Raw genomic sequence first — 22,322 nt, 5'->3', positions numbered from 1 at the left:
TCTAAATTACCACAAGTCATATTTACAGATGCCTGCAGCCTCCCAGCCCTACACTGATGTGAGGGGTGCGGGTTATGGCAGTGGGGCACCAGCACCTTTCTTCTCTTCTTTCTGAACCACAGTGATAGGTGTCCAATAAGTCGAGGCTCCCGCTTCAATGGACATGTCTGGTAGAAACAAGGTTACTGCTAATTCGTGTGCTGGCCTGTGGACACACCCATGGGGGGAAAAAAAAGAGTGATATCTTGTGTTTCCAAACTAAAAACTGGAAAAGAAGGGGTAAGCTTGTGTTTTCCTTTTTGTTGCTGAGGTTATTCATCTGACAAAGTGTCAAACCGACCTTCAGCTGGCACCCTGTAGAACACACTGCTGGAGAGGGCACACCCAGTGGGGGAAGTAGCGGAGGGAGGGAGAGAGGCGAAAGGGAAAGGGGAACAAGGGCACTAGCTAAGTCAGGATACTGGTGACGGCAGGCTCTCCGTTTTTTGTTACCATCAATTCCCCTCAGAGCCCCTCCCCACCCACAGCCCCATCTTAGGCCACTGGAGGCTTCCCAGCACCCCTGTGGATGAAGCCAACTCCTCACCCAAAATGACCCCTCAGAGTTGCTGAAGCCGAGGCAGCCATCGCACCCCTGCTACATCCCTGGAGTCTGGATTCAGGCTTACAGCTTTGGAGCAGGGAGGAGACTGGGGCCAAGAAAGAACTCGCTCAGATCACAGAGCTCATAAGTGTTGAGTCAAAAGTAAACCAGGATGTCGTAAGGTCGGGGCCAGCTTCCCACTCCCCAGACTGCCATTTTGTGTGGAGGTTTGTGTGCATCTGTGTGGTATAGCAGCGGGGGCGGGGGGGGGGGTTCTTTACCATCACTTCCAACATTGCTCCCTTAAAGAAAAGTCAATGAACATCTCACAGAAGCATTTTGGGAATCCATCTGACCCTATGTTAAGAATGATGGGGAAGAGGGTCAAAATGATGCCTCTTCTTGTATTTGCATAAAATCTCCAGAAGAATCTGGTACTATTGGTTACCTTCGAGGAGGATCACTAGATGGTTCCCGGGCAGAGTGAGAAACTTCTCTACCATCTGAATACCGAACCATGTCAACACGTGAACCGATTCAAAATACCTGTTTTTAGAAAAATACTCTTTCCTGAAGCCCCAGGCTGGGGGTCAGGCTGGTGCCACCTCGGCCACACACTGTGGACCTCTGGACAAAGCCTGTAGCCTCTCTAGGTCGTTTCCTCCACTCTAAGAGAGGAGTCGGCTGAATGCGTGATCCCCGAGGCCTCTTTCAGCTCCGAAGGCCTACGCTTCTAGTCTCACCAGCTAAATTCTAAATAAAATCCACGAGGGGAACAATGGGACATTTGGGAGTCTTTTGAAAAGTCCCTTTGCAAGCTTTGGCCCAGGAAGGTTTTGTCCCCTGGCTGGAAGCCATTCCTTCCTAAGATGAAGATTTCAGATCAAGCTGGCCAGGACTGTTCTGTGAGCCAGGAGGACAGGAGATGCTGACACAGGGGTACCTGATCAGGAGACTCGACTTTCAGAGACATACGGATCTGGGTTCAAATCCTAGGTTATTAGTTCTGTGACCTTGGACTACAGTCCCTCAACATCTCTGAGCCTAAATTTTCTCACCTATGAAATAAGAATACCAACTTCCTAAGGGTAAGAGGATTACATGAAACAGCACAAATAGCCCCTGGCACACAGAAGGCATTCAATAAATGCCAGGTTTCTTTCTTCCTGTTTTATCAGAGCTGCCAGGACACTGGGACACAGAGGTGGCTGGGTTATTGGATGTTTTGTGTTTAAGTTGGTTTTCTTATCCAAACCCATGAAACATGGCCACTCAGTTAGTTCTCCTAGCGATTTTGTTATTACAAAGCCGAGACTGTATGCAGGCTGCCGACATCACTGGAGCAGGAACAGCCCACCTAACTTAGCCAGCTCAGGGCTTCGGGGGCTCATCTTCCACTTGTCTGCAGAGCAGGAAATGCCATCTGGCCTTTGGGAAATGGTACTGTGGGTCTCCAGCTGGCAGATGAGGAAGTAGGGGGGCGGGCTCTGAGAGAGAGACGGAGAGTCAGCACTTCCCAGGAGCTGGCAGCTGGGGAGGGGGAGCTCTGGGGGTGCAGGGCTGCAGGGATAAAGGCTCTGAACTTTCTCTGCAACCCCAAGCACTTCAAGGTCTCTAAGCCTTGGTTTCTTCCTCCATAAAAACAGAGCTGGAAATACCTACCTCAAAGGTTTCTTATGATGGTTAAACCAGACACCTAGGAAGTGTGCCATGAATATTAATTTTTTCCTTCCTCCCTTCTCAGGAGGAAACGAGGCAGAGGCCTCCAAACAGAAGGAGACACAGTCACACGCCTGCCTTTAGAAAATGGGCCTGCAGTGATTTAATTGATGTAGAAAACACAGGATTGTCACCAGAGTTGGTTGTAACACGTGAGCCATTCCCAAAGCACACAGGACGAACCAAGTAACAAAATGGACCTTTTCTGTGTGGTAGGCTGAAGCCTAAAATGTATCTGAGGGGGCAAAAAAAAAAAAAAAGGGCCGATATAGGTGTTAGTTTCTTATTCCACGGCAAGGAAATGAGAGGTGGGAGGGACAGATTTGGCTACTATGTGTTGGAGAGGCCAGGGCAACCCCACAGCTTTATAGACAAGAAAAATGGCGTGTTTTATTTAAACAATGAGACAGATGTCAGAGACCATCTCCTGCAAACCCCAAGGAGCCCACTGATGGGAAGTGGGGCTGCAGGGAGCTGTGCCAAAATGGCAGCAATGCCAACTGGTACAAGATCCCTCACTGCCAAGGCCACGGCTGGCCCAGCCCTGAGCCTCTTCTCCTAGTCGCCAAGCTCTGAAAAGAGGCTGTAGTGGCATTGGGTGGGGGGCACAGGGTAGCCCAGGTAGAAAGTGAGACGGAACTATATTTATGCAACCCGGGTGCCAGGAGCCAGGTGGAAAAGATGAATGAAAACAAGGACCCACGAATATACTCCCAGTGCCCTAGGAAGAGAAAAACTCAGGGATTAGAAGGCATCCCAGGCTTTTCCCACGTCTCTTTGGCTTCCTGGAGAAGTTGTGTGCTTGAGACCTGGGACGGCTCTGTGGAGGTGGGGCTGAGGAAAGCCCTGAAGAAAGCGCACTGCCAGCAGAGGGAAGATAGGAGGCAAAGCTTCCCGGGCCCAGCCTCCAGCAACGTCAGGCAGGGAGCAGGGCAGAGGAGCCCAATTCTGAGAATCAACAAGCAAAACCGAGTGCTCAAGAAAGGGGGTATTAAAAAAAAAGGAAAGGGCCTGATCTCTATGAAACTGAGGTATTGGAGAGACAGGTATGGACGCAGAAGAGCCTGGCCCCAGAGAGTAGAATGCTGGGTGGCTGCGTCCTGGTAAATTAACGACCTAACACATCATCTTCACAGGAGCCCTGAGCAGTGCCCTGCAGGTCCAAGGGACTAACCTGGCTCAAAAGCGATGCCCTTGGCCTTCAAAGGCAACTCCTTGAATGCCACTCTTCTTCCTAAAGGTGTCTACGCCCTGGGTGCCCCACACCAACCTGCCCCTTAGCCGCCCACATCATCAGTGTTGTTGTGTTGATGCAGAAGCTGCTGGCTGGCAGAAGTCCAAGACAGTCCAGCCTGAGATATGCTACGTGGTCACAGAGGGTACGGCCTGCTGCTTCTAGCCATGTCTTCCTTTTCACCCCCCAGTCCCCAGGGGTTCCTTCAAGTCCTGAGTGGACCGAGCATTAGAGAGGGGACAAGAGAATGATTTACAGAGGGAATAAAGCGCAGGCAGCGCCTCAGGCACTTGGTCTGGGCAGAGGACAGGCCCCGCAGCCCGCACCCACCGCTCAGGGCCTTAATAGTGATACACCTTCAGTCTGTTGTTCTCATCCAGGCCCAGCTGCAGCAGGCCCGAGGTGGCTGTCGGCTTGGGCACTGAGAAGAGACGTCTGGCCACAAGGTGAAGGAAAACTCTGCAGTCGGCTGAGCACTTCCGGGGAATGGGTCCTCCTCGGACCCCCAGGGCACATGCAGCAGGGCCCCAGGTCAGCCAGCCCATTCTCTACTGCAAGAAGGGACTAGAGTTTGGGTACCAGCTAAAAGGATACGACTTGGGGTCATTCTTGAAATGGTCTAGCCACTTTCGGTTAGCTTCGATCATGCCTTGAAAGTTGCTACTTCCCGCCTCAGGGAGCTGGGAATGGGGATGCTGCAGGAGACGGAGCTGCTCGCTGGGAAGAAGGACAGCATGGGGACAAGGTGAGAGGACAGGGCATGGTGGGGGAGGGGGGCGTGAAGACAGCAGGCCAGAGGCCAGCAGATCCCACCACCTCCACCTCCTCTCAGCATGCCCGCTGCAGCCTTTCTCAGGGTCTCTTTAGCAGTTCAAAGCTTCCTCTGCTGGCAAGATCTGACCTCTTCCCAGATCAACTCTGGAGTGCCCCTCTAGAATGATGAGCATCAGTTCCCAAAAGGGTAGATGGCAGACGCCCTCTGCCCCTTTCCTGGGTGAATACTACTGACATCAAGGCTCTAGGCTCCCACACCTGCATACTCCCAGCCAATCTCATAAGCAAAAGAGGCCCCCCACCCCGTTGACCCAAATACTTGCCCAGCATCAGCTCTCAAGCTGGTCAAGGGGGTGGGGGGGCTCATGGTTAGGGGTCTGGGGGAAAGGAGAAGGGGATGCACTTGGCAAGGAGTAAGATGAATGGGAAATTAATAACACGTTTAACTAACTGCCTGTCTGTCTCCCCCACAGGGCTGCCCTCTCACTCCAGATGTTGCTCAGCAGGACTTGGGGAAGAATGGAGACATATGAAGCAGACAAAGAGCTCGATGGCAAAGAAAAAGGCCAGACTGCAGGGCTGGAGGGGCCAGCAGGAAGGGGCTATGTGTAGGCTTCCACCAGGGGCTGGAGGGGCCAGCAGGAAGGGGCTGTGTGCAGGCTTCCACCAGGTGCTGGTTTCTCCCACAGGTACACAGGGCAGCTTCCTCAGGGAGCTGGGCCAGGTAAGCCCTAGCCCGTCTCAGCTGGGACCTCGGTGGTGCGGACTTGACTCTTCTTTGGTTTTTGAGGGGCACCTTAGTCCCAGCCAAGGCGGGGGCATCCTTTCAGACTGGAGGCCTGACCTCTCTGGGCAACAGGCCCAGGAGGCCTGTTCCCCTCAGAGGTCCCACCCACCCAGAGAGGCACAGGGAGCAAGCAGCCTGTGTGGTTCCATCCGAAGCCCAGTGGGAGGCTTACCTAGCCGACACATAACCCAGTCTATTCTCCAGGGGGGCAGGACCACTACTGAGAACTGGAACTCCAGCTGGCAGAGTAAGAGAAAATCATTCAGAAATGGGCAGGCGTTCAGCCAGGTGGCCTCCCTGCTCACCTGACACTGATAAGTCAGTGCCGTCCCCACAAAACAAACAAACAATCCAATACAGGAAAAGTTTCAGGGATTGGAGGTAAAAGGCAGGAATTGTCCTATTTATTTTCCAAACCTAATCTACTTTTCAGTTTGGGTGGAAGGGGAGAAGAGATAAAACTTTTTCCCTCAAATGACTGCTTTTTTATGGCTTTTCACATGCCTCAGCAGGGCTGTGAGATCAGGGGAGGCCGCCTGGCACAGGAACAAAAGGAAGCCATACAGCCAAGGGGTCACGAATGGAATCCCAAGTCAGAGACCTGGGTCAAACCCGAGTTCATTACTCACTCACTGGGTATCCTGGGGCATATTACTTAACCTCTCTGAGTCTCAGTTTCCTCATCTGTAAAGTGGGTGTAAATGATTACTACTTCAGTGGGTTATTATAAGGACTAAATAAAAAAATGTATGTAAAATGCCTGGCCCATAACACACTGCACAAGATGGTAGCTATTAGGATGACCACAACAACAACCTTTTAGGTTCTGCCAAACTCAGGAATCCATAGTCCAGGCCTGAGTCAGCTCAGGCTCCAGGAAAATCATCCTGACCCCACAGAGCCTCTGGCTACAGGATAACCAGTAGGCTCTTCTTCACCAGAGACCCAGAGACAGAGTACATAGACCATGGACCGAGGGACCATGCCACAGTTGGCAGGGTGGGAGATAGGCAAGCGAGGAAGGAAAAAAGGAACAGTAGGAAAGGGAAGAAAGGAAGGAAGAGGAGGAGAAAGGTGGGAAAGTTTAGTCAGAGCTGTGCACAGCCCGCAGGGAGGCTTACCTGGAAAATACTTGCGCCACTTCTCCACCAGGAAGTCGTCCACTGTCTGAGCCACAGAGGAGGAGAGCCTAGGGCCCAGCCCCGGGTCCCAGGCCCACCGGGTAGACATGGGTGTAACTGGGGCCGGGGCTGAGACCCTGGGCAGGGACGGGTAGGTGGGAACGGGGGTGCCCTTGGAGGCCAAGGGAGAGAGCTTCGCTGGCACTGAATTGAAGAGCGGGGGCGGAGGCTGTGTGTTGAGGCTGCCCAGCATGCTGAGGACGCCATTCAGCTCGCTGCTGATCCGCTGCAGAGAACTGCTCAAGTAGTGGATCTTGTTGGGGAAGGTGGGACTTGGGGTCAGCTTGACTAAAAGGAAAGAGGCAGACGGTAGGGAAGGATCCCAGACCCAGCAGGCACTGCAGCGCCCTACTCACTCCTGCCCTGCCCTTCCTGGCTCCCCCAGCCAGAGCCCCGTGGCCTTGATGGGGAGGGGGAGGCATGGCAGGGCTCCTGTGCTCCAGGCAGTGCAGACTGGAAGCTGGCCACAGGAAAGAGACTCTCCAGGGTGAGGTCCTGGGGAGGTGACCCAGGACCCTAGAGAGAAGGAAGGGGAGAGGGGCCTTTCTGCCCAGTTGCAGGCCAGGGCAGCAGCAGGAGCACAGCCTCCCAGAAGGTGGCACTGGAGGAGAAAAGGCTAACAGTGACAGTTCTCATTGTAAAGTGCTCCAGTGTCGAGAGGTTTCCCTGAGCCCCCCAGTCCTGTGTCAGACAAACCCAGATGGATTTACTCCTTCCCAAGCACTTACTGAGCACAAACTCTGTGTCAGGCTGTGGGCAGACCTCTGCTGGGCTGGGGGAAGGGCAGCGTAGCTCTGTTCCCCACATCCCTACACCTCTGTGTGTATGGTGGTCCTCACCCCTGCCTCACTTCCCCGCTGCTACCACCACTCACTTTGAGGCACGGGGGAAGATTCAGAACTTTCACTGCTCATGTCTTCCATGTCGCTGAGGTCAAAGGTCACTACCTTCTTGGCAGAGGCTCCTCTCAGAGTATCTTCATCTGAGGCCTGATGGGTAGGAGGAAGCAGTTATTACTGACACTTCCTGTGTGCCTTCTGCCCCATTGCCCTTATGAATGTGTGGGGAATGACGACTTGGTGAGGAGGTCCTTCTGGGGCCTGAAGTTTCACAAAGCACCCTGAGAGAGGCATTTCATGCAGGCTTCTCTGCAGCAGGTGGAGGGAGAAGAGGTTAGGAGAAATCAGCTACCTGAGATACAGGCAACTGGTCACCTGGCCCAGACAGACCCCATCCTCCCCTCCCAATAAACTCTTCCTGCAGTGTCTCGCCACCTGAGCTTCCCCCTGTCACATCTAAGCCTCAGAGGAAAGCGCACAAAGGGTGGAGAAACCCGCTATGCATGGCTATTCCCAGCACCCTGGTCACACCTCTCCTTGGGTACCATGATGGGGTAGGGGTGGGAACCAGTCCTCCTTTCTCAAAAACCTTCAGCAGGAGGCTCTGGGTGTACTCAGGACCGTTCAGTGCAGATAACCAAACCCACAGAGTATTCAGCCAACTCAGAGCTGAAGTCACTGCGATTTTCACCAGCCCAGACTCCAGTCCTAGAGACCCAGATCCCCCTTCCACAGAACCAGAGAACCCAACCAAATCCTAGGAACAGAAGAGGGAGAACATGGGCACCCTGGGCTATGTGTCCCCAGAGCTGCACCTCTTCCTGAAGAGAGGACTCCAGCTGGCTCAGCTTCTCTTCTTTCTTCTTTAGCAGGTCCTGACTTTTCCGCATGGCAGACTTCATCTCATCCAGGTGCTTGGTCTCCTGCAGCCAGGGAAGAAGGCAGGAGAAACGTGGCAACTCACCACACAGGCTCTGGAGTCCCAGCTCAGCCGCTGGCTGTCCGTGTGATCTGAACCAAATCACTTAACCTCTCAGTCTGGTTGCTCGTCGGTAAAAGACAAATACTACTTGTCAGAGGGTTGTAAGAATGAAATGAGATAAGGTGCGTTATTAGTTCCGCAGCATGTCCACACCTAACAAATTTTACACTGGGAACTGTTAACCAGATGCTTGTTGTTATTATTCCTGTTCTCCATACCATTACTATCTTCATCATCCTCACCATATGGGAGGAAGCAGGGCCTGGGGGAGGAAAAGTGGTGGCATTTATATACTCTTGGGGAGTCTGTCCCACTGTTTGTAACTGCCTCTTGTCCTCTGCTGCCCCCAAGCCAGCCACAGTGGCCAGTGCCCCCGCAGCTTTGCATACCATCAGAATTCTAAGGGACTGGGCCTGACCCGAGAGAGCCTACCCAGCCGGACCCTCACACGTCTGGAAGATCTGCAATCCCACCGAGCAGTAATCATGATGTCTCTGCCTTTGATCGCAAAGGAGGCTGCTCGGGGCCGATTAAAGCAGAGAAGTAGCTCAGTCTTATGCTGGGTGTGTTCAAAAGCTTTTTATGGATGAACAGATTCTTTAGTATGATGGAATGGTAAAGCAAAGCACTGGACCCGAAGCTTTAAAAATCTTAGTAGTACTCTTCACCGAGCAGATGAGAAGAATACTACCACCTTGTGCATCCTATACAGTTGTTGTGAGGATCAAATGATTTAGGATTATAGAAAGTGCTTTGTGTACTGTGCATTGCCACGGAAACATTCATAAGAAAATTTCATCCTCATGGAGATATCCTACATCACCCATCCAATCTCCCAAGACAACTCTCATCCAGTGATCCAGGGCCCATGTGACCACTGTCATGAAGTCCCCAGAATGATCAATTGAGGGAAAGCCCAAAGGCGGGGGTCCCTGGCCTATCCCCACCCTGTGCAAGGCTGCAGGCTCCCCTGGAAGCTCCTGACCTCCTCCAGGCTCTTGCGCACATCTTCCAGAACCCTGGTGCCCGGCGGGTCTTTGGCTGCCTCCGGAGCACTGGCTAGCTCATGGCGCCAGTGCTGCTGGGCGGCCTTCAGAGCCGTCTGCCGCCTCCGCATGGAGCGTGTCTGCCGCACCAGGAACTCCTTGGCACTGCGGAGTGCTATCCCCTCGGCGGAGAGGTAGTGCCGGATGCTGTGGGAGGGCAGGCCAAGGCAGAGGGATTAGAGAGAGAACATAGACGACTCTAGGAGCCACTTTCCCAGCAGATGTCCGCCCTGTGCAGGAACAGGAGCGGCTGGGCTGGGCAGCATATCCGGAGGCCACTGTTCACCTGCAGTGTGCGGAGAGCTGCACTAACAGTCCTCCGCCCTGATCCTGAAGGGATCACACCTGAGGCCTCCAGACAGAGGTCCAGACGTGCCCAACAGTCTGACCCTCAACCAGAGGTCAGCAGACAGTAGCATGCCAACCAGGAACCCCAACGGGCAGCTTTGTTGCTGACCTGAGAAGATCCCTCAGCTCCCCAAACCCCGTTCCCTGAACCAAGCCCCACTGTGACTGCTGTCACCGCGTGTCAGCTCCCCCAACTCTGGGATGCAGCATTCCCTCACCCCTTCAGGGTATCCTCAACCCCAAACCAGCTGTTGGAACTCACCTGTCCAGGGACAAGTCGGTCTCCTTGCTCTGGGAGAGAGAGGAGGATACCTCTTTGGTCTGGTTCTAAGGACATACAGGAGAAAAGACCCACTAAATGCAGCAAAACCATTCAGAAGCAAAAGCCCCTTCCAGTGGTCTAAACGTTGAAACAGCCCTGCTGGCTGCTGGGTACTGTTCTTTTAGGAACATTGTTTGACTGGTGGAGGTGGGGGGCTGGGAATGGTAAGAACAGGGAGGCCAAAGTCCTACAGAGACAGAACCAGCCTTGCCACCCCCTCCTAATGCCCTGTCCCAGCCCCAAGCCCAGCTGCCCTGAGAAGCTCACTGTCCCAAGAGATTTCCTCAGGTCTTCAACGTGAAGGTCTGGCTCGAAGCATGGGGAAGCATTACTCTCGACTGCTGACTCGTTCACTGTGTCCTGCTTCCTCTGAGCTTCAGCCTCTAGGCCGCTGTGGGGGGAGTGGGGTGTGGACGGGGGACAGGGTCACACGATGCAGCAGGCCAGAAAGCACACTGCTGGGCAGCAGGCCAGACAGCACACGGCCAGACAGCACACTGCTGGGACTGCTACGGTTGGCTTCAAGCCCTGCTCTCAGGACGAGAGCAGGAACAGCTCCAACCCTTTGCTCCTGTCAAAGTCCCTGAAATGGGGCTAGGCATGATGGTAGAACCAGGGACTCCCCGGTTTTTCACAGCCTCTTAACAGTCCCCAGATCCACTGCTGTCAAGTCGATTCCAACGCATAGCAACCCTGTAGGACAGAGTAGAACTGTCACATCGGGTTTATCTTTCTCCGACAGAGTGGCTGGTGGGTTCAAACCATCAAACTTTCAGTTACCAGCTGAGTGCTTAACCACTGTGCCACCAGGGCTCCTTTTAACACCCACCAAATACATACATACAAAGCTCACCGCTGTCAAGCAGATCTAATAGCGATCCTATAGGACAGAGTAGAACACTCCATAGGGTTTCCAAGGGACTGGTGGATTTGAACTGCTGACCTTTTGATTAGCAACTGTACCACACCATAGCTCTTAACCACTGTGCAACCAGGGCTCCTTAACACCCCCAAGCCCCTACCATATGCAGCAGGCATAAGCCCCTCCGCCTGGCTCCCAAGTCAGGGCCACCACCTGGACCTGTTGATTGGGCCAAGATTAGATGGGCCTGTGTGACAGTAACCAGAGGGCAGCGAGAGCCAGCCTGGTTCGGTGAGCTGAGGGCAGAGCTGCCACACACCTGAGCCGTTTCTGCAATCTCTGACTCTGGGTCTGCAGTAGTTCCACTTGGGACTCTAACTCCAACTTTTGGGCCTGAAGCTCATCGAGGACTCTTCGGAGCTGCCGGTTTGACTCCAACAGGTGGGCGTGCTCCTTCTTTGCCTCCTCCAGGCGCTGATGGGTGGCTGCGGCTTCCTGGGAACAGAGGGAAAGAGAGAAGCACCTGGAGACACAGTGAAGCACAGGCAGGGAGCAGGCGTCACTAGGGGACAGGGAAGCTCAAGAGAAAGGGAGAGAGGGCGGGACTCAGACACACTGCGGTCACTGTTTCTGCAAGTGGAGGTCTGCAGGCTGCTGTCCTCCCCCCACGGCCCCACCCCCAAGGTGGGTGCCACATGGGAGCCCTATTTGTGGAATATTGGCCAACAGAGTTTGGAATCCCAGGGCCCTGGACAGATGAGGTGAACAAAAGGTGGTGGTGTGGGGGTTGGATCAGGGAGAGGAGGAGGGAGAAAGAAAGGGAAGGAAAGGGGACGAGAAGAAGGCAAAGGAGGGAGGCCAAGGGTGGCAGACAAACCTCGCTCTCCCGAGCAACCTGCCTCTGCACAGCCAGGAGCTGCTGCTTCTCCTTGTGGGCAGTCTCCTCCTGTGGTGGGAAGGAAGGAGCAGGACGCTGTGGCTGTCTCCAGGCCTGAGGTCTGAGGGGCAAGAAGGCTGCCCTCTCCTGGGGGAGCTATGACTCCAATGTCAAGGACACCTGTAGATCCTATTCTTCACCCCACTCCCTCACCTGGACGTCCAGCTGAGCCAATCTGGCTTTGATATCTTTAGTTCTGGTTTCAAGTTCCACCTCTAAATCTTGGAGTTTCCTTTCCTGCAGAGATGCACAGGTGGAGAGAAAGGCACAAGAGTACAAAGGGTATGCGCTGACGGGGCAGGGAAGGGTTCTTGAACGCACCATACTATACCACACCACCACCTCCAGTCTAGCCTCAGGCTTCTTCCCAATTTCCCCCAGACCTCCTAGGAATGCACTGCACCCTGTTTCTCATCAGTGGGTGAAGGGAGAAGCAAAGACCCCAAGCCCAAGACCTTACTAGGTGCCGGCCTCCTCTTCTAACACTGGGGATGGTCCCTGACCCAGAAAATACAGGAGCAAAGAGGCCCAGCCTGGCAAGGGCCAATGAGAGACCCCAATCCTGAAGCTGTCCAACTCCATCCCGTTGGATAGAAATGAGCAGACCCCCCATCCCCGGCCCCAGTGTCTGCCCAGGGCCCCTCACCTGCTCCCGGTGCCGACGCCGCAAGTCCTCAAGCTGCTTGTCCTGCTCCTGCCTTGTGGTCTCCAGCTCGCGCTCGTGGGCCCTTCGCAGGCGCTCTAGCTCTCCAGTCAAGTGCCCCAGAAGCTCGGCCCGCTGCTTCCGTTCCTGCCAAGACAGTGGCGCTGCCAGTGAGAAACACAGCGGCCCCCTCATGCCCCTAAAATCACAGTTCCACTTCCTGCAACCTTGGGTCAATGAGATCAGGGAGACCACCATCTCCCTGGGGCCAGCACTTGAAGGGGAAGAGGGCGTCAAGAATAGCACAGTCCTATCCCCCAGAAAACCGGCACCCCTCATCTCTGCAGTTGAAGCAGATGCTGGTCAGATGTCATGAGGAAGACCCCCTCTGGGAGCCCGACTCTATTGTTCCAATTTTTCCTCCTTAGGGGAAGAGAGGTCATTAATAAATGATGATCACTATTCTTCAGCAAGGCCATAATTGGTTTGGGTAGGAATTTGACTGAATTTCATCACAGGCCAGTTATTTCTGCCCTAGGAAAGATCGTAGGAAGAGTCTGGGCTCCCCGTCTCAGTTACTGGAGTAGTAGCCTAGATTCCCATCACAGACTCAGCTGTGGGCTCAAGTCAGCCCCTCTACCCACCCACTGGTCACCCCCAATGTGAGCAAGCAAAGCCATCTGGAGTCCACTCAGGTAACTAAAGCTTCAAGGGTTGAAGATAGTGCAGTAATATCTAAGGGTTGTATGGCTCTTGCCTGTCTATTTCTTGGTGTCCTGAAATTTCTATTAACATTGGTGGCGTGGTACTAGAATGGTTAAAATTCCAGGTTCTGGAGCCACACAGCCTGGGCTTGGCTCCTAGCTCCTCTACATTTTAGTTGGGTGTGGCCTTGGGAAAGTTACTTAAACTCCCCAAGTCTCAGTTTCCTCACCTGCCACCCAAGTCTGTTGTGCAGACTGATGAGTTCATATGAGGAGCTTAGAAAAGTGTGTCGGACACACAGTAAGAGCTCAGTACGTCAGCTATGACTGTTATTAAAAGAATCAAAGTGTACCCTGCATGATGGAGAGGAACCACCCCTTATAAGAGGGAGGCTGTTCTATTCTAATGTTTTAAAGAAAAGGCAAGAAATGACTTCACCCCTGCACAGTGCCAGAGAGGCCTCCCACAATCCCTGACCATAGCCCGTCCCCTCCTCCCTGCCTTCCTGGCCAGCTTGGGTGGGCCCCTGGGGGTGTGTGGTGGACATGTGGCCAAGTCACCTCAGCTTCATACTGCTCCCTGGTCGTTGCCAGCACTTGCTGGTGCTCCTCCTTCATCTTGTCCATTCTCCTCTCGTGCTCCCTTTCCACCTCCTGACGCTTCTCTCTCAGGAGGCCACCGAGCTGCAGGGCAAATGGCAGGGCTGCAGCATGTGGGGCTGAGGGCGGACCAGCACGTGGGGGCCCGATGCACTTGAAGATCTCACATACACATGTAACATGCATACACCTCCAAACACCCCTCCCCCAGACATACCACCATACACACATCACACATAGATGACACCAGAACATACAGCCCCAACACCCCCATACACACAGGGTCATGGAAGTGGAGAAGTACCAGGCCTCCAGTGAACCAGAGGTTCTAATCCCCACTGGGCCATCCAGAGCAAACTGGAGGACACAGGCCAGATGGTTCGACAGGTCGTAACAGAGCCCACATGGGTACACACCAACGCCGAAGAAACAAGAGCAGCATTCACCTCTTGCTCGTACTCAATCATTTGGTGAACTTTCTGATGAGTTCTCTGCTCCACCCGCCCAAGGCTGTCCTGCAGCTGGGCTACCTCTTCCCGTTGAGCTTCCTCTATCTTCTTCTGGAGGCCAGAAACCACCTGAGGAGTGCCCCGTACAGGGGAGTATGATCCCCAGAGAGCACTGGAGAGCTGCCATGGGGCGACTCGCTTCCCAGGCACCCTCCGCCCTGGCCTCCAACCTCTGGAGGGAAAGGGAGGCTCCCTCCCTAGGGGCCAGGGATGGGGTGAGTTCTCCTACTGACCAGCCCTGAAGAGGGTCTTGGGGCTCTGCCTTGTGAGATCAGGGCCGACTGTATCTCACCTCCCTGTGCTTGGCCTCCAACGAGGAACGGAGCTGCTCCAGCTCAGCACTGTGCTCCCTCTCCAGCCCAGTCATGGCCTGGGGAGCAAGAAAGGGACTGTGAAGGGAGCAGGGCAGGGAAGGCTGGCCAGGTACTAAGCGAGGGGGAAGGAGGAGCCAGGAAGACCATCCCCAATCCACCTCAAGCTAAGGGACCAAGGGTGTTCCTCTGAAAGAATTCAGACCCTCAAGTCTGCTACTGGCAGGTAAACAAGAACATGAAGGCCAGAGGGGCAGGGGAGGCCAGCAAGCCTCAGGTCACTGCTTCCATCCCCCTGCCTCTGGGCTAGGCTACAGACACATGGAAGATACCCATGACTACAACAAGACCCAAGGTAGGGGGGGTTGGAGGTTTCAGCTCAATTTCTCCAAGCACTTGCGGTGCACTCAGGTTTTCTCTGTGATTTGCTGTGTTGTTCCCTGTCTGATACCTGCAGCATCGAAGAAAACCTCCACCCCTCACCAAAAATGAGGAAGTTCTATGTGCCCTGATTTATTTCGGCATCTGACCTGGCGACAGCCATCTGATTAGAGGGAGAGCGGGTAAGGGCAAAGTAGAAAAAACTCTTCTAAGTGGGCTAACCTCTCACTCTAAGACGGAAAAGAGAAGGGAGGAGATGAAAGGTCATCTCAGCTGCCCCTCAGGGACAGGGCAGGATAGAGCACCTATGTCTCGAGACCTCTAATCTGGTTTAAGTTCTCTCAGTTGTGAAATCTTCCCAAATCCCCAGGACACCTCTCCTCAAACTTCTAATGACTTCACTGCCACAGGCCACACCAGTGACTGCTGCCACCCCAGACCAGCCTTGGAAGGGACTCTCTGCCCCCTGCGGCGTCCTCCGCTCTGCCATGGAGACCAGGGCTGGCAACTCCCTGAGACAAGTCAGGTCCATGTGGAGTAACGGGCCCAGACAGTCAGCTCACTGTCTCCTGTGCCTGTCTGTGCATGACACCCATTCCCTGCCTGGCTCTCAACCCACACACCCAAGGCTGACCCAGCCTCTTCCATGGCACACAGTCCCTGCCCAGGCAGCCCAGAGACATGGCAGAGTGTGAGGTCCCACTCGACTTGCTTACTTCTTTCTTCTCCTCTTCCAGTTGCTCCCTCAGCTGCTGCAGAGCCCTCTCTTTCTCAGCAATCAGGGCAGCCCGCTGTCTCGTCTCCAAAGCCTCCATCTCCTCCTTGAGTTGTTCTAGCATTTCCCTGTTCTTCTGTTCTAAGCTGGCCCTCTCCGCCTTCTGTAGAGACTCCAACTCTTCTCTCAGCCTCTGCAGGGAAGCCTCTTGCTCGGCCCTGGGAAGACAGAATGGGAGGGGTGGGCCTGTGCACTCGGGGGTCAACCCCCCAGGCCTGGGCAGCTCACAGGGCACCCTTACCTCATTTGATCTCCATCTGCTTTTGCACTGGACTGGACCTGGGCTCGGAGCCGGGATAGCTTCTGGCTTTCCTCTTCTCTCAACCAAGCCTCCTCCTCCTCAGTGGCTTTCTGCAGCTGCTTCTTCAGGGAACTGAGAAGTAAAGGAGAGGCATCTTCCTCTCCTAGTCACAGTCCCTGGTTCTCACCCTCTCAGCCCTATAGCCTGTCTATGAAGCTTCTTCAATCGTAAAGATGGGCCTCACCTCAGCCTCTGGGTCCATGCTGCCTCTCTGTCATAACCCCCGACGGTAAAGAAGGGGTCATGAACTCCACCTGTACCTTTTGCCACAGGAAGCAAATTGCAGGCTGCTTGACCCCAGAAAAGCATTTCTTCCAAAGGCTCCCCTCTGCCTATAGGTTCACCTAAGCATGGCAACCATTCAAGGACTGACACTATCTGACCCCAGCCTGACTCTGGTTCCGTATGTTTCCACTCCCCACCCAACAGACTTCGCTCAAGCCACATCAGATGAGCTTCTGTCTCCAAATCCCACACTCTTCCATGCCTCTTGACCTCTGTTCATGTTGGTCCCTCTGCTAGAATCCCTCTTCTACCTGATGAAATATGCATTCATTATTCAACACCCAACTCAAATGCCACCTCCTCTCTAGAAGTCTCTCCAATCCCTCCAGGTTAGTCAATTAGCCTTTCCTTTCCCATCACACTTACATGTGGCTTGTCTCATACTGCTCTGTACCAAACAATACACTGCATCATAGTTAATTTTGTTTATGTCTGTTGTCCTTGCAAGTCTGAGAGCTTCTCCAGAGAGAGAATCTTGTCTTATAACATGCCATTTCCCAGGTGCTAAGCAAACTAACTGACATCAAGTAAGTGCTCAATAAATGTTTGTTGAATATGAATGGTATCACCCAGCCCTAAACTATAAGCAGCCTTGATTCTACATAAGTGGTTTCTTATCTATGTTGTTGCTGTTAGGTACCATCAAGTCAATTTTGACTCAGCAATCCCATGGGGTTTTCTAGGCTATAATTTTTATGGGTGCAGACTGCCAGATCTTTCTCCTGTGGGAGCTGCTGGGTGGGTTCAAACCGCCAACCTTTCAGTTAGCAGCCAAGCACTTAACCGTTGCACCACCAGCAAAAGTGACCATCTCGCCCCACAACAACCCACTGCTTACACAAACCATTGTTCTTTTCAGCTAACTCCTTACACAGCCCCACACCACGAAGAGGTGTGCACTGCCCCCTCAAGGAACTCATGCCTAACACAAATATGATTAGGAGGGCAATTTCTTTGAAAAGTATGATATAAAAATAATTCTCTACTGCTCTTAGAAGTTCTGTCCAAGAGAACAAGATTTAGTCTTGAGTTAAACCGCTAAGTAAATGAAGTACGTTAACACCCTTTTGTAGCACTTTTCCCATCCTTGGGCTGTGACAGAGATTGCCTATTACCTTCTCAATATCCAGTCTCCCTTTCTTCCTTAATAAAAGAACCCTGGTTTTATTCTGTTGGATAAATAGGCCCACCTAAGAGACTACATTTCCAAGTCTCCTTTGCAATTAGAGGTTATCAGTGAGATATGAGCAGAAGTTACTGGGTAATATTTCCAGGAAAACTCCTTTATGAGAGACTGACTGAGCTGGAGGGTACCTCTCTTTTGTACTCTACCCCTATTCTTCCTGCCTGGAGATAGACACAATGGCTGGGGTTCCAGCAGCTATACTGGACCATAAAGAAAACCTGAGAGTGAAAGCCAGCATTAAAGATGGCAGAGCAGAAAGATTAAAGGAGAACGGGTCCCTGATGACTCTGTGTAGCCACTATACCAGCCCCAGACTGCCTTTTTCTTTAACAGAAATAAACTTCTAACTTTTTTTACACATACATACATACAATCATATCACTCAGGCCTAGCCCAGGTTTAAGTGGCTTGTCTAAGGCCAACTACGCAAAGAGTTGGAGCTCAAGTAGAAGGTTCTAGCTCCTAGTCAAGAGTACCTCACACTGTATAATGTGGTCCCTGCAATCTACAGGATTCTAACAGGACAGTGACTCCCAGCAGAGCTCCTTCCTTAGAGGATAATGAAATGGTTAATAAAACGGGCTTCACAGTCATCTAAGATTCAACTACTGGTCTCAGCTTGTCCAGAGCAAAAGAAGAAAACCAAAGACTGAAAGATGAAACTAGTCTACGGGATTAACAGTCTATATGAACCACAGCCTTATCTACCCTGAGACCTGAAGAACTAGATAGTGCCCAACTACTACTATTGACCATTCTGACCAATGCCACAATAGATGGACCCTGATAGAATGAGAGAAAAATATGGAAGAGAACCTCAAATTCCTCAAAAAAAAAAAAAAAAAGACTCACTGGACTAGTTGAGATTGGAAGACTCTCTGAGACTACTGCCCTGTGATACTCTTTTAAGCCTTGAACCAAAACTAGCCTGTGTGGTCACCTTTTAGCTAAATAACAGATGAGCTTACAAAATAAAGAATAACACCCGTGAGGACTGAGCTCTTTTAAAAAATCATCTATATGAGACCAAACGGTCAACAACAGCTTTAAAACAAAGACAAGAATGTAAGGGGACAGGGAAACTAGAGTAACAACCAGAACGGAAATATTGAGAACGTTCACGCGTTGTAAAGAATGTAACCAACGTCACTGAGCAATTTGTATAGAAATGGTTGAATAAGAACCTAAACTGCTGTGTAAACCTTCACTGAAAACACAAGAAAATATTATTTAAAAAAGAAAATGGGCTCCAGAGACAAACCGCCTGGGTTAATCCTGGCTATTTGTTATTAGCTACGACACCTTAGACAAGTTACTTAACCTTCCTGTGCTTAGTTTCTTTGTCTATATCGTACCAAAAAAAAAAAAACCAAACCCACTGCCGTCAAGTTGATTTCGACTCATAGCGACCCTACAGGACAGAGTAGAACTGCCCCGTCGAGTTTCCAAGGAGCACCTGGCAGATTCAAACTGCCGACCTTTTGGTTAGCAGCCATAGCACTTATCACTACACCACCAGGGTTTCCGTCTATAGATTCTATAAAATGGGGCTAATAATAATACCCCAAAGAGTTGTTCTGAGGACTAAACAAATTAATATATATAAAGCCCATGGATCAGTGTAATCTCTCAAAAAAATGTTATTTATTCCCATTACTCCAAACCTATTGCCGTCAAGTCGATTATGACTCATAGTGACCCTCTAGGACACCTCTCTCCCTCGAAGCAACTGGTGGGTTCAAGCTGCCAACCTTTTGGTTAGCAGCCGAGCACTTTACCACTGCACTCCCAGGGCTCCTTTAAAGTGTTAAAAAGTAAAGATGTCACTTTGAGGACTAAGGCATGCCTGACTTAAGCCATGGTATCTTCAATCACCTCCTATGCACGTGAAAGCTGGACAATGAGAAGGGAAGACCAAAGAAGAATCCATGTCTCTGAATCACGTGTCGGCAAAGAATAATGAATATACCATGGTCTGCCAGAGAATGAACAAATCTGTCCTGGAAGAAGTACAGTCAGAATGCTCCTTAGAAGTCTCACATACTTTGTACATGTTATCAGGAGGGACCAGTCCCTGGAAAAGGACATCATGCTTGGTAAAGTAGAGGATCAGTGAAAAAGAGGAAGACCCGCAACAAGGGCCTGACGCAGTGGCTGCAACCATGGGCTCGAATACAGCAGTGATTGTGAGGATGGTGTAGGACTGGGTAGTGTTCCGTTCTGTTGTACACAGGGTCACTATGAGTCGGAACCAACTTGATGGCACCTAACAACTCCCATTACTATTATGCCTCCCAAGTCCCTCCCGAAACACAGACGTGCATGCACTCTTGCCAGATATCTCACTCCGGCACTCGGTGGGGTCATGGGCCACACAGCGGTCTCCAGGGCAGGAGGAGGGTGTCCCTCACTCTCTCATGTGACTGAGACCCCGGGGGAGCTTGCTTAAGGGGAGGAGCAGGACCTGAGAGACTTCTCCTTCTGCTGGTGAAGCTGGAGGATCTCCTCTTCCTCCTCCTGCCGCAGCTTCTCCTGCAGCTGCTGGATCTTCTCTTGCCTCAATTCCAGTAACCGCTTCTGGTCTTGCTTGAGCTCTTGTGCCACTGCCTCTTCCATGGTCTTTAAAGCAGCCTCTGAGAGCTCCTTTGTGGGAGCCGCAGGCTCTGTGGACCACCTTCCAAGGGTAGAAAACAGTGTAGCACTGCAGTTTTAATACCCACCCACCTTTCAGCACCTGGTGTTTGTATAGATAGAGAACATCGAGTGTGGAATGCTAATGGGGGCTCTACAGTCAGGGGGCACATATGCAAGTCAGCTCACCAAGGGCGGGCAGGAAGTCTGCTCCTCTTATATGTTCCTAAGGACAAGTCCCACTGTAGTTGCCTAAGCCCTCCAGAGGCTAGGGAGAAGGGTGGCCCATCCTAGGCTCTGAGAAGACCTGGTAGGTTGTGGCCTGAGGTCAAATCCTGGAAGCTGTGGCTCAAGATCTGACAGCAGCAAGGGGAAAATCAAGTTCTGTCCCTAGTGGATTCTTCCCCCAAACAGCTCACGGCCCTGTTTCCATCTCCTCACTAGGGCTCTGCCTGATTCTTGAGCCTCATGCTAGCAATTTGGGAATAGTACCCGAAGGCTGCTCTCGCCCTCCCAAACTGAACAGAGGCAATTCACATGAGCCAGTGAGAGAAGCAGCAGCTTGTCTCCTAGCACGGAGACCAACAATACTCCATGCAGTCCCTGCACTTTCCTGCCTGTGGTCCAGGCATAGGAAACTCTTCTCGCACACTGCCAAGGCAGCCAGGCAGGACACCCTTCCCTAAGGCAAAGGGAGCAGCAAGAGCTGAGCAGGAGGGCCATGGTTCCAGATCTCCCAATCACAGCGCATTCTCATCCTCTACAGCAGATTCAATATTTGGAAATGAGTTAGAGAAACTCAGACCTAACCTGGGTTCAATAGGGTGGGGGGTAAGATAAGGAACAATGGTTTTGGTTAAAGATATGTCTATGAAGTAACGAAGGCCGTTATATTACTTCTATTCTGGTAAAGAACTACCCAAAAAAAACGCGGAGAACATTCTGAGTAATGAAAGCATGAGCAGGATCAAGTAACGTCCCAAAATTACTTTCCTAAAGGCCAGTCCATGTTTGTACTTCCAAGTCCCTAAATCCTGTGAGAAGACGGTCTCAGCACACAATCCTCGCCCTTCTCACACAGTGGCTCAGGTGACCTCAGCAGGAATGGGTGGGCGTGGCCCAAATCAGAGGAGGGGGGCAAGAGTCACACAGGAGTGGCCAGTCCTCCCTGCTGAGGACTCAATCCATTCTCCTTCCAGCTCCAGATCCACAGCAGATGGCAGGCAGCGAGCAGGATCAGAGCAGAACAAGAGAAGAAAGCGAAGGCTAAGGAATTTCATGTCAGCCCGAAGCCAGAGAGAGAAGGAAGACAAATATGGCAGCTGGCTTCTCCGAAAGGCCATTAAGACCTTCCCTTCCCTCTTACCTGAAATCATGGCTTAGACCTGAGATGATCTTAATTAAGCTTTGCATTCAATTCTTTACTGCTCCCACCTCCTCCCTCCTTTCAAACGTCTTCCTCTCAGCCTCCCGACACAGTCCAACTGATGCAGATATAAGAGATGCTGCTGCCACCTCATCTGAGAATCCTGCCCTCAGAGACGGCCTCCCCCTGCAGCTCTCCGCCTCATCAACCCTCCAACTCATTTCCAGCCTTGGCTGAAAACATCTTTTTTCCCTGAGATGGTACCTTTTAATGTCTTTCTTCCCTGTGGGCTGTGTAGCTATGTGGAGCCCCAGGGACAGATGCTGCAGAGATGGGCATCAGCTCCATGGCAGTGTGCACCCAGGCTACATGCACCAGCGAGTGTGCTTGCACACCTGGCACGCAGGCACGTGGGGCTGCTTTCAGTGAGCCTCTTCTCCCACCCCCAGATTTAAAGATCTAGTATCTCCAATTCCCAGCTTAGATTCAAAGCAGTAAACAGCATCCCTGAAAGATCTATGAGACAATTGGGAAGTCAAAGACACAAGAGAAAGAGACAGGTCTAATTTCTAGGCCAACTCCTCAGGTATCAGCATCAACAAGACCCAGTTTCCGACAGTTAATGGCAAAACGGAGGTTCCATTTCAGGTTGGCCACAAAGCAGCTGCCAGGCTTGTAAAGGAAGGCAAAGAGGGGTGGAGGGTAGGGAAGGAGGAAAGGAAGGCTGAGGGAGGGGGAAACAGTACCCCAGGAAAATGTTGAAATGAGTATACTACCACAGAAAGAATCCATGAAAATCTCGGTTAGAATCAAAGAGAACTTATCTCCTCTCATATTCAGCCCAGTGGTTTTAATTCATTTCCCTTCCATAAACACCTCAGGGAAGACGCTGGGATGACAAAGGGGAGGAGACTCCTGTTTCCCAGCCCTAGGCATTCTGGCTACACAGCACTGTGGCAGTGGTGGCTACTCTCTGGCTTGCTCACAGCTCCTAACCCTTTTGGATTCAGCTTGAC

At 52.1% G+C, this 22,322-nt stretch overlaps 1 protein-coding gene across 8 annotated transcripts in view; it reads right to left on the bottom strand.

The window, feature by feature from the left end:
- Window positions 1–569: 569 nt before the first annotated feature.
- CEP164 (centrosomal protein 164) overlaps window positions 570–22,322 on the bottom strand; it is a 73,854-nt gene continuing 52,101 nt past the window's right edge. For 3 of the 8 annotated variants that reach the window (XM_049856602.1, XM_049856604.1, XM_049856603.1), the window contains 19 exons: window positions 19,774–19,983; window positions 15,779–15,910; window positions 15,479–15,695; window positions 14,363–14,440; window positions 14,008–14,139; window positions 13,523–13,645; window positions 12,261–12,404; window positions 11,768–11,851; window positions 11,555–11,623; window positions 10,997–11,172; window positions 10,083–10,206; window positions 9,756–9,820; window positions 9,085–9,292; window positions 7,933–8,040; window positions 7,153–7,267; window positions 6,219–6,566; window positions 5,270–5,336; window positions 4,131–4,253; window positions 570–3,971 (listed from right to left, as the gene is read on the bottom strand). In XM_049856602.1, coding sequence (XP_049712559.1) covers window positions 3,878–3,971; window positions 4,131–4,253; window positions 5,270–5,336; window positions 6,219–6,566; window positions 7,153–7,267; window positions 7,933–8,040; window positions 9,085–9,292; window positions 9,756–9,820; window positions 10,083–10,206; window positions 10,997–11,172; window positions 11,555–11,623; window positions 11,768–11,851; window positions 12,261–12,404; window positions 13,523–13,645; window positions 14,008–14,139; window positions 14,363–14,440; window positions 15,479–15,695; window positions 15,779–15,910; window positions 19,774–19,983 — 2,617 coding nt within the window. In that variant the 3' untranslated portion in view covers window positions 570–3,877. The remainder of the gene's footprint in view (window positions 3,972–4,130; window positions 4,254–5,269; window positions 5,337–6,218; window positions 6,567–7,152; window positions 7,268–7,932; window positions 8,041–9,084; window positions 9,293–9,755; window positions 9,821–10,082; window positions 10,207–10,996; window positions 11,173–11,554; window positions 11,624–11,767; window positions 11,852–12,260; window positions 12,405–13,522; window positions 13,646–14,007; window positions 14,140–14,362; window positions 14,441–15,478; window positions 15,696–15,778; window positions 15,911–19,773; window positions 19,984–22,322) is intronic. The other 5 variants (XM_049856606.1, XM_049856609.1, XM_049856608.1 and 2 more) reach the window with 3 other exon arrangements.

This window comes from Elephas maximus, chromosome 17 (assembly GCF_024166365.1).
Source record: "Elephas maximus indicus isolate mEleMax1 chromosome 17, mEleMax1 primary haplotype, whole genome shotgun sequence".
NCBI classification, from domain to species: domain Eukaryota; kingdom Metazoa; phylum Chordata; class Mammalia; order Proboscidea; family Elephantidae; genus Elephas; species Elephas maximus.
The sequence above is the reverse complement of the archived record's forward strand: the minus strand, read 5'-3'. Positions and strand labels throughout refer to the sequence as shown.